Raw genomic sequence first — 16,382 nt, 5'->3', positions numbered from 1 at the left:
AGAGAAAAGAGCCTGTATGTCCTCCCTGACCACATACATAAACCTCTTTAGTGTCTCACTGCTCCATCCTCAGCATCCTTCTCCTTATATACCCTTCATCCCCATCTGTCACGCCCAAGACTAAGTGCAGAGCACCATCTTTTATGACATTTCATTTTAAAATGCCCTACAAAAACAGTGACTTTAATTGCGAAATATCAGTTCAGTGGAAGCGTAAGATTGATGCGAGACAAAAATACTGTGAATTACTTTATTTATATCAGGGCAACATTTTCATAAAAAACAAAACAAAAATTACAATATTATTCTGTGCATTTACATAAACTTACATAAAAGATCAACAGATTTGAATATTTGATAGTAGTATGACTAACAGATCTCAATCTATTTACCCATATATGATTTTTCCTTCAAATTCTTCAAGCATCATTAATAATTATGCAAATGTGTCACTTTTGTAAGAACACCTTAAAAAAAAAAGAACAAAATACTGGTTTTCTTTATATAAGAAATTACGGTAAATTTGAACTAGAGGCTTGTTCAGAAAGCTGCTTTGATGATCTCGTTTTCCGTTGATGGTTCTGATAATATTTCTGAAAAGAAGACAGAACAATGTTAGTCCCAACCTCAGTTTCCATTACAGATTTGCACAAATGTTAAGGGATATTTTCAAAGCGTCAGCAACTCATTGTAGTAAGGCTACAAGTATAAGAACTGCATTTCCAAAGGCCATAGCGGCAGGTGTGTGCATCCTGCTACATGCTGGTATTGTGATGTTTTTCTTGTAACGTTTATGTATTTTAAAATGTCATGTGAGTGTCTGTACATCATGTGATTTGTAATAATTGTTTCCATTGCAGTTTTTTCAAAATAAAGCTTTTTCTAAATGTTTGAAACAAAATATTTCACCTCCACGGGGCAAATCTGATGACTACAGGACGTTAAAATGAGCTAAAATTTGTCCTGCTGAAATACTCGCGTGTTGCCGTGGTGGTGCACGTCCGTGTTCACACCTGTAGGCTGTCGTAGTGCTTCTGGGTGCCGCAGTGGCGCTGCTTTGCCACGCTCTCACGTGTGAAGAAAATGGAACAAAGGCTGCAGAAAAACCCAGATTTTGGAACGACAAATTCCTGGCCTGAAAAGAGGCAGAGAGAGGATATAAAAGTAACGGAACCCGTTTGTGAGAAAATGTGTTAAAATTTAGTTATTTGACACGTTACTCACCCAGCGGGTTGTCGGGTTTGAACGGCGGCAGACTGACACCAGCAGGCGCACACAGAGACTCAGCGCGAGGTCGCTTTGCTTCAGGTTCAACAAGCTCCTTGTTCGGTTTACTTGGAACTGGAGGTAGGAAGTGATGTGAGAAAAGGAGAAAGAGGAGACGCAATCAGGGAAAAGGAGAGATTAAGGAAGAGTGACAACAAAAAAATTCTAAAATAATTTAAGAGAACATGTGTTCTGTCAGGTGTTTGCACCTTCAGCAGCAGTTCCACTCTGTCTTGCCACCTCTTTCTCTTCCTCCTCCTCTCTCAGTTTTTGGTCTGTGATCTTAGGCTCCTCCCCACCAGAGGAGTTGGCGAGTTTGTCTTCATTCCTTCCTTCCATTTTGGCCGCGGTTTTCTGGGCCTGTGGGTGTGCATCGCTCAACGCTGGCATGTCTCCGTCCAATGAAGACGAGGCACCGGGAGCTGTGGGAGGCGGTGCATCAGCGCCGGGTGACTCCTCTTTTTTCTCATCTTTTGTACAACCTTTGTTTCCTCGAGTGGATTTTCTCACTGTGGCTGAATTAAATGAAGCAGATCAAAAAAGGGCAACATGTAAGAAAGGGTCAACATGATATCGTAGAGTGATGAATCTATCATCAGTCGATAGAAACAAGCAGACGCGTGAGTTACCGATAGTTTGTCGGCTTCTCTTGTTGGGTCGGCCACTTGCCTTGGTTGTCACCTCCTCCACCTCCTGCTCCGCCTCCTCAACAGCGACCAACTCATCCACAGTCACAAAGTTCGACATCTCTTCTAAAAACAAAGGAAAAAAGTTACAGCCACACAAATATTAAGACAGATTAAAGTTAAGGTCTTCTGCTCAAAAGGTCAGAAGTGTGCAAATAACCATTTTTAAAATGCGTTTTACGGTACTTTAAGTTGTATTTAAAGAAGACTGCATTTGCTTGCATTTTTTTTTTTTGTTTAAATCCTTTGTCCTTTTTTAATTTTAGCAAATAATTAAATAAAAATAAGTAAATAAATCAAGGATGAATACGTCACCAGAGACATCTCTGAAATAACGGACACCTAAAAGCAAAACACACACACACCTGGAACATCACTGTGTCTGCGTTTCTCTACTCTGGAGGGTTTCTCAGCTTCTTCCTTCTTGCCATCGTCTGTTTCATCTAAAGTCAACACCTATTAAAACAAATATTTATAATGTTAATAACTGACTTTAATGTAAAATGTTTCTAAGGTGTGTGTGTGTGTATATATATATATATATATATATATAAAATAACACACACAAACGGTAAAAATTGCATATAATGGATTCAGGTGGACCAAAAAATTTTGTCCATTATAATCTAAATTTGTTCTACACATAAAACAGACAAAATTATATGTATGTAACAGATTAGTGGCAGTCAGGTGGTGCTGAATGGTCTACGGGGACTCCTGAAACGAGACCTGCCTCAAAACGTCATCTAGACGAGTCACTCTTTGCAATGACGTTGACGTGCATGTTAATCTTTTAAAGTTCTCACTCACGTCTTTATGCAATTTGCCGTAGGAATAGTGTCTTTTTCTGAATTAATTTGTCCCTAAACGAGCTTCTTCATGCAATCATCAGCCTCCACACAAAAGGTAAGTAAGGTATACAACTTCCTCCATGAACTGCAGGTCATCTGAGAGTCTTTCCGACTCCTATTTGTGGGCTTTTCTGGTAAAAGTATTTAATCCATGATTGAAATTAAATCAATGTGCACACTGCATAAACTTTTAAAATATAACGGGAGAGCAAGAGGTGAAACCAGATATGTGACAAGTCACAGATTTAGCAGGTGCGCTGGTTCTCAGCCAGGCAGAGGGCTCTGATCTACAGCAGTTGTCTTTGGTTCGTCACATTCAGGGATACGTGTGAAACTTAACATCGTATTACAGTGCAGGCAGCAAGCAGCATTTTGTTTATAATCACCGGCCTTGAATTAGGCTCTGCCTCGTTTAGGCACCGTGTCTGAGCACGGTTTGAAAAAAAAACAAACCGCCATTCTCAGAGCTGCGAACCGTCCTGCATTCGGCAAGATTTACCCCCGTGTCCCGCATGAGTGTCAGTGCTGAATGTCATTTCATACCTCTGTGAAGGGGCACGTCCACACTGCTCTGTCTGGTACATGTCAGGGTTTTTTGATCATGATTGGACAGGACGTTTTGTCCAACGTGAGCAAAAATCCATTGTACAAAATGCATTATATAAGGTGTCTATTACATGGAAATTCAGACGAAAGCACCAGGACTTTTGATCCAGTTTATACGATGACAGTAAGCGAGTTTTACTGTATAAAAAAATTTTTTCCAGATATTTTTGAGATTTGTATGAAACTTAAACCTCACCTCTGAGTTCACTGGGCTCACAGATTCGTGCTCGTGGTTGGGTGGGAGGGGCTCCGGCGCACTCTGCTCTGCCTTTGTCTCCTCCTCTTTTACATTCTCATCTAGCTTTCCTTCAGTGATCTCTCCATCCCACTCTTTCATCTTTAGTGTGTTTTCCTCCTCTCTCATTTCCTCTTCAGACTCATCTGCTCCCACCTCATCCAGAGTCACCAGCTCCTTTGTGTCCATTTCTTCATCTCTCCCCCTCACCCTCTTCAACACAGCGTCACCACCACTGTCATGGCTCCTGCGCTTTTGTCCCCTATCTTTCATCTTATTACGTTGGTCATTATTAGTAAGTTGTTTTTTCCTTGCAGTGGCTTGTCTCTTTCCAGGCTTCTCCTCGTCGAAGGCAGAGTCTGAAAAATCTTCCTCCTGTTCACTCACTTCCTCCAGGTCCACCAGAGCGCTCGCTGCTCCTGCTGCCATTTTGCTTCGGCCCCTCTGTTGGTTTTTCTCATGCGGTTTTGGCATCTTACCCCCTTCAGGTGTTGTAGTATCACCAGCAGGAAATGTCTTTGCAGCCTTGTCCTCTTTCTTTGGAGCTTTTTTCCAAGTACTGACCTCCTTGCCTTCATCACAGACTTCTGCACGCAACAGATCCTGATCTAGTTGTGCATTCTCTAAAGAATCCACAACATGGTACAGAGTCTCCTGTTTTCCCATGTCCTCAGCAGTGCTGGTAGGGCATATAGGTGGATCATTTTTAGCAGGAGGTGCTTCCTTGTTCTGCTCTCTTCTCTGGTTCCTCCCCCCTTCAGTGTCTTCTGTCACTGGGCCTTTTACATTAAGTTCTTCATCTTCAACAGAATCGACAATCTGATACAAAGGTTCCTCCTCTTCCTCTTTCAACTTGGGCGACCCAGTGAGAGAGTCGTTGAGCTTTGTTTTCTCAACGTTTTCTGACACTTTATCCAGTGTCAAAGTGTCAGGCTCTTCACTGGGGGATAGATCATCGTCCTCCACGGAATCCAGAATCTGATACATTGCTTCAGCCATTTCTTCAGATGCTCCATCTCTCTCCTTTAATCTCGTGCTCTCCCTTGTAGCTGCTTTCTTGGGTCTTCCCTTCTGCTTTCCTTTCCTCGTAGGTGGATCATCTTTAACCACTTCCTCCTCCACAGAATCTAAAATTTGATAGGTGACATCCTCCTCCTCGCGCAGCTTTTCTCTGCCGCTGTCACTTGGATTTGTTTTGGTGCTCTCTTTGCGAGAACTTACTTTATCCTCTTTTTGAGGTGTTCTATGGCTGATTCTTTCCTGCGATTCTCTGACGACACGCCTCTTTTTTGATCCGACGTCTTCCTTTGGAGACATTTTCGCTTTCTCGTTTGAAGCTTCTCTCTTCATTACAGTCTCTCTTCTTGCTCGAGTAGATCTTGTTGTTAGGGTCTGGTCCTCCTTGGTGGGTTTGTCCTGACCCGAGTCAGACGTTCTCGTGGAAGCTTTGCCGTTACGCTGCTCTCTTCCCATGACATTGGACTTCTTTGATGACGTGCTTTCTTCAGCTATCTCGTCCTCTTTCTTCCGTGTCATTTCTTGGTGTCTTTCCTGTGACACTCTGGTTGTGCATCTCTTTGTTGTTGGAATGGCTTCTTTCTTACTTGAAGTTTCTTTCAGAGTTGTTCTTTCAGATTTTTTTCTTGCAGCTCTCATTGAGGGGGGCGGCTCATCGGTAGCCTCGTCTTCAACAGAGTCTAAAATTTCATACAAAGGTTCTTCGCCTTCTTCTTGTTTACATGATGCCTCAGTGACAACCAAAACTGTTTTCTGCTCCACCTTTCTTCTTGAACTCCTTCTGCTAGACCTTCCTGTGGTTGCAGCATCTTGAACTGATTCATCTTCAACAGAATCTACAATCTGAAACTCCATCTCCTCAGTGGAGTTTGCAATCTCTTTATCTTTCTCAAAAGTTCCTAGAATGCGATCCTTCTTTGCTCGGGTCTCATATTTAATTCTTCTATCATATATATTTGGTGATTTCCCTATGTCCTCACCTTTGTGTGTTCCTCTGGTAGAGGAACCACTCCTTTCTGGTCTGTCTTCTTTTCTAGTACTCTCTCTCTCGCTTCTTTTGTCCTTTTCCAGCTCCGACTCTGTAGTCGTTGGCTCCTCTTCCACAGAATCAATTATTTGATACTCATCTTCCAGTACTTCTACAGGAGAGGCATCATCCTCAAGTGTATTATCACTAGGAGTTGTCTGTTTCTGGGTAAGAAGTGGCTTAAGATGTTCGTTATGTTCTGCAGCTGGGTCACAAACTGAATCCAGTACCTCAAAAGTGTCTGGCCCAATAGTAGCACTATCTGGGGCTCCCTTTCCACTATCCTCAAAAGTATGGTCTTCACTTGGGATTTCTGTATCGGTGCTTTTTGCACCTTTGGAAGCCTGTGTGACATCTTCTGAGGATTCACTTGTTTCTTGATTGTTACTGTCAGGGTTTTCAATAGTACATGTTTTGTCAGCTGCATCGGTTCCTGGATTTGTATGTTCTTGAGGTAATTCCCTATATGTGGCATTGTCATCTTTTGCCTGGTGAGTTTCTTCTGGATCTGTCATTACTTTGTCCTCAAGAACCGCTTTGAGAACTTGGACTGAATCTTCAAAGAAATTCTGTTCATCATCGTTTGTTGCAGTCAAATCCTCAATTGAGTCCAAAACTTCAAAGGTGTCTAATCCAGCACCATCAAGGCCTCCTTCTTCACTGCCATCAAAAGGCTCGGCTTTACCATGAATTTGAGTTTTTACACCTTTAGAAGCTTCTGAAGCGTCGTCCATGCATTCTGTTCTTTCCACATGTTTTGGGACAGTGTTTAATGGAGTACATTTTACAACTGTCTCAATTCCTCCAGTCGTATTTTCTTGAGCCAACTGATTAATTTTAGGTTTGTCATCTTTTACCAAGCGACCATGTTCTTGCTCAGTCGTTGGGTCTTCAGCGACATTGGTAAGAACTTGGAAAGAACTTTCAGTTTTGATTTCAGTATCACCTGCTGGTATTCTCTTACCATCATCATCCATGCTGTGCAAGGCTTGATGGGGTTCATTGTGCACAGTTTGGCTTTCCAAAGGCTTCATTTGCTGGTTTTCAGAGCTTCCATCCTGCTTCGCTTCATCCATCTTTTCACACGTTTGGTCAGTTTCACTTTTACAGGCTTCTTTTGTTTGTTTTTCAACATCACATTTCTTCCCTTGTTCAGTTTCTTCTTTCAGATCCAGGGGTGAGGAAGCACATTGAACCTTTGAATCACTCTTCATTTCTGGACTCTTAATGGCCTCTGTTGACACCTTGTGGTCAGATTTTGCAACTCTTCCCTCCGGGGTTACTGCTGCTTTCTGTCCATGGTCAGAGGTGGCTTCAGTAGCTGGTGAACAAGAGGCACTCACCTGACTGACATGAGCAGATGATGAGGACTTGGTGGCAGATTTGCTGTCTTCAGGCAAGTCTTTGGATTTTACAGAGGACACGGAGGCAGAGTTAGAAGTTGGTCTGCTATTCAAGCAGCATTTATCCAACTTGGATGAGGAGCATGAAGAAGCTGCACTCTCAGAGTCTTTCAAGGAACTAGGTACAACATCAGAGCCTTTCATTTCCAAGGAGGAGTGCTTTGGTGAGGAGGAGGTCTCAGTACAGCTCTGGGGATCTACATCATCACTTAATTCATCTAAAGTAACAAAGTCCTCAATGTTGAAATCTTCCTCAGCAAAAACATTGGCATGTGCAAAATCCTCCCTTCCTAAATCTTCACCCTGAAATGAAAGCAAAGGAGCAGGTTTATCAAGATATTACTGACAAATATTGAAAATCCACTCATAAAAAAAAATAAGCGTTAGCCACATCGTAAAAGTTTAGTTGCAAAACCAGACGTCACCTCCTCCTCCTCGAGTTGTTGCTGCTGCGCTGCAGGTGGGACAGCATCCTCGGCCATTTTGGGAAGGTCACAGACACTTGCTTTAGGTGGAACCAAAGTGGATTTAGGGGTGGAGCTTGAAGCAGCGCAGACTGTTGATGGTGAACTTTGTTTCTCTTCTCCTTTCACTCTTGCTGCATCTTCACCTGCCTTCGGAGTGGATGTAACGTCACAGGGACTTTCACTCGCTGGCTCCTCAACTCCTGGGAGCACAGGTGTCTGTTCAATTCTCACAGGTGAGGATGCGATAGATCCAGGTGGGTCTTCCGTTTCACACGGTGCAGGTGAGATCACAGCTTGACAATGCTGGGGGCCCTTCTGAAGGACCACAACGGTGTCAAAGGAGTCTTGTAGGCGCTGTTTAAAACTCTTGACACTAAAAAAAACAAAACAAAACAAAAAAAAAAAAACAGGAAAATGGTTGATTGTTAGAAGTAACAGAGATGATTATATGAATCATATTACGTCACTCTGTAACAGTGGCATGCAAACTTGTTCATGGTGATCACATGATCTGCAAAAATCCCATCATTCTTTGCTCTGGGCACAGTTGATAAGGTAAGACTGATGTCTGACAACTCTTATGCGGCTAATCAGCTGTGAGCTGAGCAAGCAAGGAGGAAACTGTGCAGGGCAGCTGACCTATAGCATCAAGGTGACCACAAAGCCACAAAGTGATGTTTTGTTTTAGACCTCACAAGGTGCAACCATACTCACCTCTCAAAACGGCCAATTTTATCCCTGTGAAAAGACAAAGTAAAATGTCTTTTTATGTGCAAACTTTGGGGTATTTAATCACAGAATTTTGCCAGCACTATGTAATTAAAAAGAGTAAATATACGCACCTAGTCTCAGGACTAAGCATGTGCGGTCTGCATTTCTCCACCACTTGAGTTACACCTTGGGAGTCGACCATCTCAATGCATATCTGTGGGAGAGCAACGGCCGCAATTTATGTAAATAAAGTAAAGAAAACAGGACAAACAGCAAGAAAACAAGTCCACTTATATTCAAATCAAACCAGTTTACTCAAATAATTCAGACTTGTCCAATTATTGGGGGTAAAAGGCGCTTTGCAATTTAGTAAGCGTATGCGAGTCAGATCCAGCAGGGGGTAGTTACAATTTTTTTGTAATTTTCCCTCTGTACTTAAAGCAACTTGTTCCTCTGACACTAATGTGAACGGAGACTAACAGTTGATTGCAAAATATCAGCCGTTTGTTGGTACCCTGTTGGCGAGCGGCAGAACACGGTTGACAGGTGCGATAGACGTCACAGCCTCCAAGACAGATGTGACGATGTCCACGGTGGTTAGAAAAATCTCCACACAAAGCAATCGATCCTCCAAAGACTCTGCATCGTCTACAGGCTGAAATAACACAAGAGTGCATATCGGAGATCCAAAAACAAGTTCTCACTTCAGTTTAAACATGTTAACTGGTTTTCCACTATTTTATTTTCTGCTGATGTCACTAGAAAAGGCTCAAAAGCTTGTGGCGTACTTGCATTCAACAAGCCTCAACGGGGAGCAGTTTTTAGGGCTCGACTTCTACATGAAACTGCAAATAGGTTTTAATAATGCAATGATCCTAGTGAGTTAGCGAACAACCTTCTCAACTAGCTGAGCTCTAGTCACCAAAGAAATTAACTATTAAAACAGTAAAAAAAACAAAAAAAACAAAACAAGGACTTTATATTCAACGAACAGTCAAATAGGTGAGTGTTGACTTACAGTGGTGCTCCATTTCATTAAAGATTCAAACATCAACTCCTGCAAAAAAGAAGAAGAAAAAACTTAAATATGTGCGTATGTTTGTTTTTTATGTGTGGCTAGCTACAGGATGCCTTAAAAAAGTTTAACAATGAAAATACAGCTCTTAATTCTTTGTGCAATATCAATCTAGAGTAGCCATTCCTAAAGTCACAGCCCACTTTGAAACCTAAAAATCGAGGGTCCACCCAAACCTTTAATCACAATTTTGATCTGACAAGCGACATTAAAATCTCATGACTGTTTTACTGCTTGTTCATTTTTTTTTTTTTTTTAGGTCTTTTTGAACATTGAACCTACAAAATTGAAAATCAAAGTGGTTTAAATTTATTTTTAATGACTGCTCATGGCCCACCAGCAGTACCACAATGGTACACTGGGGGGGTGCCACAGATTGGAAATCACTGATCTTGTGTGTACTTGTATTAACTGATCATCTGAGGACTGTGTGTGTTATAAAGTCAGCTTCCAAATGTTCATACCTCACTGTATACAGCAGTCAGGGGTGGTAAAACCAAGTGCATGGTGAGAGGCGCAGAATTGAGATAAATCTCTTTATTCACCTGAGCCTGGATAAACTCACAGCACTTTGACAAATCTGTGAAATAAATGAAGGCCTGCAGAAGAAGAAAAACATTTTACTGCTAAAGTATTGTGTGCATGAACCGAAGAAATGATGCCACCTCCACTAGCCAAGTCCTTAGTACCCTCCTCTGCAACGTCAGCACAGTCACATTGTAGTACAGTGAGCGAAGAGTCTGGTTGGGAAAATACGCCCAGACCAAATTGGCAATGTCTTCTTGCTTGTAGTTTCCATCCGGTAAACCGGTGATCATAAGTGTTGGAAATCCATAGACGAAGGAAGGGTCCTTCGACAGAAAACAAGAGTTTAATTTATGTGGTTTTGAGATTTTCCTGCACATCAGAAAATTTTAAGAAGTTTCATTGTACATGTACACCTTACATACATATCATCATCTTGTTCAGTAACTTAAAGAAGCAGTGTACTTGCGGTCTCCAACAAAAACAATTAGCTCCTGATTGCTAAAGCAGGGTGGTATTCAAACGTTTAACTGTTGCATGTAAACCTCACATATGATGATCTTTACAGTGGCATAAAGAAGCGGTTAAGTCGCATTTTTGTGCCTCAACATTAATTAGCTCCAGTAATTATTAATTTTTAAGTAATGGGTACCTTAAAAATAAACAATGCCGTGATTAAATTAATTTTGCCTTTTCCTGCATGAAGTGATAAATGCAACATACTCCGGTGCGACTTGTGTTTTTTTGTCTTAAAGAGGTGCTTTTGGACATGTGCAACTTACAGTACACCATTAATTCTAAAAAGCGAGAACAAGAGATTTCTGAATAACAGATTTGGAAACAAAAACATGTAAATTAAAATTTATGGCCAGAACAGAAGTGATCTTACCTTCGTATTATTCTGAAATTTCAATGTCAGGTAGCCTAAAAGATTAAAATAGTTATCAGTAATTAAACTGCTATACTAAAACAACAATAAAACCACACACAACAAAAAACTATGCATTAATTCTTAACCCCAGTGTAAAAACGGTTCAAATTAGGGATGGAATGAATTACCTATGTTGAAATTGACAGTGAATTTAGGGATAGACCCACTGCAACTCTATCCTTTTCCAAAAACAAAAAAAAAAGTTTTTGAAAAATAGTTTCATAGCAGACTATGGATTAGCTTGCTGATAATGACCTCCGAGCCCCTGCAAGTTGGCATTTCGAATACACCACACCACAAAGACAGCACTTACTAAAGTGGTGAATGAGCTCTGTTGGCGATCGTTTCAGATGCCACCACAGTGCTACTACCATTAGATCTTAGTGCCACATTTCATACAGTCAAACACTGTATGCTACTGACTAGGCTTGAGTTATTCCCCCCTGCCCCCAAAATGGTTCAACTCCATTTTATTTCAGACAAGTTCATTTTGACACCAAGTATAGACAGGTTAAACTGCAATTAAAATTCTTCAGATGCGTTTCAGAAGCATCAATGTTACGTTTCAAAGCAAAACTTTCTCTTCCAAGATGGCGCCACGTGAAGGCGCCCTGGTATTCTGGTGCTCCCTGTTTTGTCTGTTTTGGTGCGTGAATCGTGTGTCATCGTGTCCCTACACCCATGAGGAGCTTCTAAACATCAAATCATCAACACCCACGGACATTACGCCAGTTTTTTTAGTGCCTGCAGCTGAACTGGTTCACTTTTTGGCCAAAAAAGTGAGACGACGGCGGAGAGGAAAACGAGCTGGAGCTCTCGTGCGCCTCAGACAAAGGGGCACGCGCACGCCCCTACCTGGGATATTTCTCTCCAACGTCCGCTCACTCGGCAACAAGATGGATGAGCTGGCATTGCTGATGAAGAAGAATAGAGATTTCTCCTCATCTTGTGTACTGTGCTTCACGGAGACGTGGTTAAATGCACAGACACCGGACTGTGCGCTCCAACTAGAGGGATTCCAACTTCTCCGCGCAGACAGAGACCGAGCACTCTCTGGTGGAAAAACTAGAGGGGGAGGACTCTGCTTCTATATCAACAACGCCTGGTGCTCCGATGTGACTGTGATCTCCCAACACTGCTCTCCCTCTCTGGAATATCTCCTCATAAACTTAACACGGTTCTACTCTCCACGTGAGTTTAACTCTTTCATACTTTGCTCTGTGTATATTCCACCGAGCACGAGGCCGAGCGCGCGCTCGCGGATCAGATTATGAGCGTGGAGAGAGACTTTCCGGACTCTCTTGTTATAATTCTCGGTGGTTTTAAAGGGAATCTCAGTCAGGAATTACCAAAATACAAACAGTTTGTTAAATGCCCGACCAGAGAAGGGAGCACGCTAGATCATTGTTACACGACAGTGAGCGGCGCCTACCGCGTGGTGGCCCGTGCAGCTTTGGGACTCTCAGATCACGTGATGGTCCACTTGATCCTGTTGTGAGGACATCTAAAGTGTGGAGCAATGAAGCTGTAGAGGAGCTACGCGCGTGCTTGGCCACCACGGATTGGGATATGTTTGAGGCTTCAACAGACAGTCTAGATGACTACACGGACACTGTGACGTCATATATTCATTTCTGTGAAGACAGCATCATCCCACAGCGTACCAGGGTGAGATATAACAATGACAAGCCCTGGTTCACACCTAAACTCCGGCAGCTCCGTCAGCAGAAAGAGGTGGCTTTCAGAGAAGGAGACAGCTATAGAGGTGCAAAGTACAGATTTAGCAAGGAGGTGACAAAGGCTAAATCCATGTACAGTTCACGTCTGCAGCAAAGGTTCTCTGCCAACGACTCGGCCTCTGTGTGGAGGAGGTTGAAAGAGATTACCAACTACAAGCCCAAAGCACCTCGTTCTATTGACGACCTGAAGCTGGCCAACGACCTGAACGTCTTTTATTCACACTTTGAAGACAAGGACTCACACCTCCCCACTCCCCACACAACTGGATATTCAAACACTCTGGACCTCCCCCCTCTCACTGCTGCCCTCCCCACTCCCCGTTGCCCTCTCGGTTCAAGAGGAGGACGTGAGGAGACATTTCAAAAGGCTGAATCCACGTAAGGCCTCGGGCCCAGACTGTGTCTCTCCTGCCACCCTGAGACACTGCGCTGATGAGCTGGCCTCAGTCTTCACGGGGATCTTCAACACCTCCCTGGAGTCATGCCATGTTCCAGTCTGTTTCAAGTCCTCAATCATAGTTCCAGTCCCCAAGAAACCACGCGTCACTGGACTTAATGACTATTGTCCTGTGGCTCTCATGTCTGTAGTCATAAAGACCTTCGAACGCCTGATTTTATCCCACCTGAAGTCCATCACTGACCCCCTCCTGGACCCCCTGCAGTTTGCCTACAGAGCCAACAGGTCTGTAGATGACGCCATAAACCTGGCCCTGCACTCCATCCTGCAGCACCTGGACTCCCCAGGAACATACGCTAGGATCCTGTTTGTGGACTTCAGTTCTGCATTCAACACCATCCTTCCGGCTTTGCTCCAGGACAAGCTTTCTCTGCTCCACGTGTCCGACTCCACCTGCAGGTGGATCACAGACTTCCTGACGGACCGGAGTCAGCGTGTGAGGCTGGGAAAAAATGTCTCGAACACTCGGGCTCTCAGCACAGGATCTCCACAGGGCTGTGTCCTTTCCCCTCTGCTCTTCTCCCTGTACACTAACTGCTGCACCTCCAGCCACGACTCTGTAAAGCTCATCAAGTTTGCGGACGACACCACCCTCATAGGGACTCATTTCGGATGGGGATGAGTCTGCCTACAGGAGGGAGGTGGACTGGCTGGTGACCTGGTGCAGCAGCAACAACTTGGAGCTCAACGCCCAGAAAACTTCAGGAAAGCCACAGCCCCCCCACCCTCACCCCCATCACCACTGTGGACTGTCACCACTTCCTCGGCACCACCATCACCCAGGACCTCAAGTGGGAGTCAACCATCAGCTCCCTCATCAAGAAGGCCCAGCAGAGGATGTACTTCCTGCAGCAGCTGAAGAAGGCCAAGCTGCCTGTCCAGCTGATGGTGCAGTTCTACACGGCCATCCTCTGCTCCTCCATCAGTGTGGTACACCGGGGCCACAGCCAGGGATAGACACAGACTGCAGCGCATTGTGGCCTCTGCTGAGAAGGTGATCGGCTGTAGCCTTCCATCTCTCCACGACCTGCACGTCTCCAGGACTCTGGGTCGAGCAGGTCGGATCACAGCTGACCCTTCTCACCCTGCTCACGGTCTATTCAAACCACTCCCCTCGGGCAGGAGGCTACGGTCCATCCGGACCACAACCTCCCGCCATAAGAACAGTTTCTTCCCCTCTGACGTTAGACTCATGAACACCTCATAACTCAGTCACCTTAAGCTTAACTCTGTCACGTTATCATTTTATCACGGGTCACTTTAGACAATGTACTTTGGTTTTTAATTGCACTCCTCCCACTGCACTGTTTTTTCTGTTTCTCTGTTGCACACAGCCTTTCATATTTCTTTTTTTTTATCTTATTTTGACACACGTTATATTTTATCTTAGCATTTTATCTCTTCTTAATGTTGCACCATTGTACCGAAGTAAATTCCTAGTCTGAATCCTGTTCACTGGCAATGGCAATAAACTTCTTCTGATTCTGTTTCTGAAAATGAATGGCAATGTAGTTTAAACCAGATTTAGTCTGGTTAAATTAACCATCTTGTTTGAATTAGTTTTAAACAGTTGAACATTGATATTACATGCTTAAAATACATTTTTCTTGAAATGAATTTAAACGCAATGAAAATGAATATAATCCTTGTGGAGGCCATTTTTAAAAGCTTAAATGATTTTAGAACAATCGCAATTAAATTGTGAGAGAGAGACAGAGAGAGAGAATTCCCTTACTAGGAATGAAGAACCAAGGAGCCTCAGTCGGGAACACGAAGGGCCTGTCTTTGAGAATGATCCAGAAAGGGGCACGGCTATTGTATGGAGTACGAATACTTTGTGTTGGTACAGTTGCACCAGCAATAGCTTCTGTGTTGCATGGAAGAGCATTCTCAGGAAAAGTGAGTTCTACAGGAAAGGCATTAATAAAAATAAATAAATAAATAAATAAAGCATATCCTACAAGCCATGTAAAAACTGAAAGACCAAAAGGGTCAGAAACTTACTCTTCGAAGTGGAATATGGTATTGCCAGTCTATGGATTTCATAACCAGGAGCTTTGTTTAAGAGACTGTACCATACTCCTAGTCGGTCAGCATCCAAACTTGAGTTGAACTCTATGAACACCTGGGAAACAAATGGAACAGGTAAGAATAATGGAAAATCATTCGGAGATCCATGCTTCACCAGTTTTCCTTGGTTTGTCAACACCAACCTTGTTGAGAAGTGGAAGGAAACGTGTCAAGCCCCCAATTTTTTTCAAGGCTTCCTTGAGATGTTTAGTTTCACTCGTGGAAATGTTCTGAATATAAATCAATCTCTTACCAGAGTTGTTTACTTGCTGCAGAAGGAAAGGTACAACCACAGAGTCAGGAAGTTAAAAGAATAAATTATAGGACACCGCTTTGTTACAGTAATAAAAAAAAAAAAAAAAAAAAAAAAAAAAAAAAAAAAGCACCAAACCCCAAATACCACATAAACTATGAAAATTGATAGAAAGTCATGTTTATTCTGTTATTTTGATGATATCCAATTATTTGTGAATTTCTGTTCTTTTTCTGTATATTCAGAGTATTGCTTCACTGTGGTCTATTTTAAAGTAAGAAACCCGTTTCCACTAAGTTAACCTACTCTAACACTCTTTTCGTAGATCTTCCTTAATAATTAAACACAAGTAAATTTCAGAAGTAGCTGCATCTAATCTAAAATGTTGCCGATAGAATTCTAACAAACAAACAAACAAAAAAAAAAAAAAACCCAAAATTGAATCCAGTGGAACAACGGTTTAAGAACAAATTTTTTGAAAGAAAAATGCACCACTTTTCAAAGTCTTGGTTCATGAACGTAATGCACCATGTCGGGTTGCCATCCGCCAAAAAACATGAAAGCAGCAGCGGCAGCAGCAATAAAGTTCGTCTGTGGATGTTTATTAAAATCATATTTTTCCTGTCTTTTCCAGTGAAAAGGCCACTAATTTAAGCAAGGCTGGCAAAGCTTTTCAAAACTTAATTTAATTTTACTTAATTTCAGGACTGGATTTAAGCTCAAGTTTGACTGCTATTAAATACAACTCAAAATAATGACAAACATTTAGTCAAAAGCTCATTATTTTCAGACATTCATACTTGATTTAGATAATTTGGCCAAAAGACTGTCATTTAAGCATTGTAACCTTGTCGGGTTGTATTTTTAAGTGCACAACATAAAAAATAGATTTTTTTTCCCCATGTTGCCAATCACAATAACTAGACTTTAAATCACACGCTACAATTTGGGCTGCTTAAAGCTCAAATTATGAACATGTATGAGTGACACTTACAAAACCAATGCGATTCATCAGCGACTCGTAAAACAAAACCTAGAGCAAAAACATCACAGTTAAACGGAA

General features: G+C 42.5%; 2 protein-coding genes across 3 annotated transcripts in view; both read right to left on the bottom strand.

Annotated features, from left to right (window-relative positions):
• Nucleotides 1–258: 258 nt before the first annotated feature.
• Nucleotides 259–6,859, bottom strand: LOC117505252 (zinc finger protein 638-like). Its single transcript, XM_034164860.1, has 7 exons — nucleotides 3,604–6,859; nucleotides 2,318–2,409; nucleotides 1,896–2,018; nucleotides 1,476–1,781; nucleotides 1,225–1,341; nucleotides 1,014–1,135; nucleotides 259–593 (listed from the first exon to the last, which is right to left on the bottom strand). The coding sequence occupies exons 1-7, from the start codon at nucleotides 6,762–6,764 to the stop codon at nucleotides 513–515; spliced, it is 4,002 nt and encodes a 1,333-aa protein (XP_034020751.1). The 5' UTR covers nucleotides 6,765–6,859; the 3' UTR covers nucleotides 259–512.
• LOC117505247 (serine/arginine repetitive matrix protein 2-like) overlaps nucleotides 6,647–16,382 on the bottom strand; it is a 29,335-nt gene continuing 19,599 nt past the window's right edge. The window contains exons 18-31 of one of the 2 annotated variants that reach the window (XM_034164846.1): nucleotides 16,314–16,352; nucleotides 15,210–15,335; nucleotides 15,001–15,121; nucleotides 14,732–14,902; nucleotides 10,759–10,793; nucleotides 10,034–10,195; nucleotides 9,809–9,943; nucleotides 9,288–9,326; nucleotides 8,784–8,924; nucleotides 8,401–8,483; nucleotides 8,273–8,296; nucleotides 7,517–7,931; nucleotides 6,871–7,394; nucleotides 6,647–6,814 (exon numbers count right to left, since the gene is read on the bottom strand). In XM_034164846.1, the coding sequence (XP_034020737.1) occupies nucleotides 6,793–6,814; nucleotides 6,871–7,394; nucleotides 7,517–7,931; nucleotides 8,273–8,296; nucleotides 8,401–8,483; nucleotides 8,784–8,924; nucleotides 9,288–9,326; nucleotides 9,809–9,943; nucleotides 10,034–10,195; nucleotides 10,759–10,793; nucleotides 14,732–14,902; nucleotides 15,001–15,121; nucleotides 15,210–15,335; nucleotides 16,314–16,352 (2,037 nt within the window). In that variant the 3' untranslated portion in view covers nucleotides 6,647–6,792. Of the gene's footprint in view, nucleotides 6,815–6,870; nucleotides 7,395–7,516; nucleotides 7,932–8,272; nucleotides 8,297–8,400; nucleotides 8,484–8,783; nucleotides 8,925–9,287; nucleotides 9,327–9,808; nucleotides 9,944–10,033; nucleotides 10,196–10,758; nucleotides 10,794–14,731; nucleotides 14,903–14,996; nucleotides 15,122–15,209; nucleotides 15,336–16,313; nucleotides 16,353–16,382 lie in introns of those variants that run through there. The other variant, XM_034164847.1, reaches the window with a different exon arrangement.

Source organism: Thalassophryne amazonica, chromosome 23, assembly GCF_902500255.1.
Source record: "Thalassophryne amazonica chromosome 23, fThaAma1.1, whole genome shotgun sequence".
NCBI lineage: Eukaryota > Metazoa > Chordata > Actinopteri > Batrachoidiformes > Batrachoididae > Thalassophryne > Thalassophryne amazonica.
Note: the sequence above shows the minus strand (reverse complement) of the source record. Positions and strands in the feature narration are given on the sequence as shown.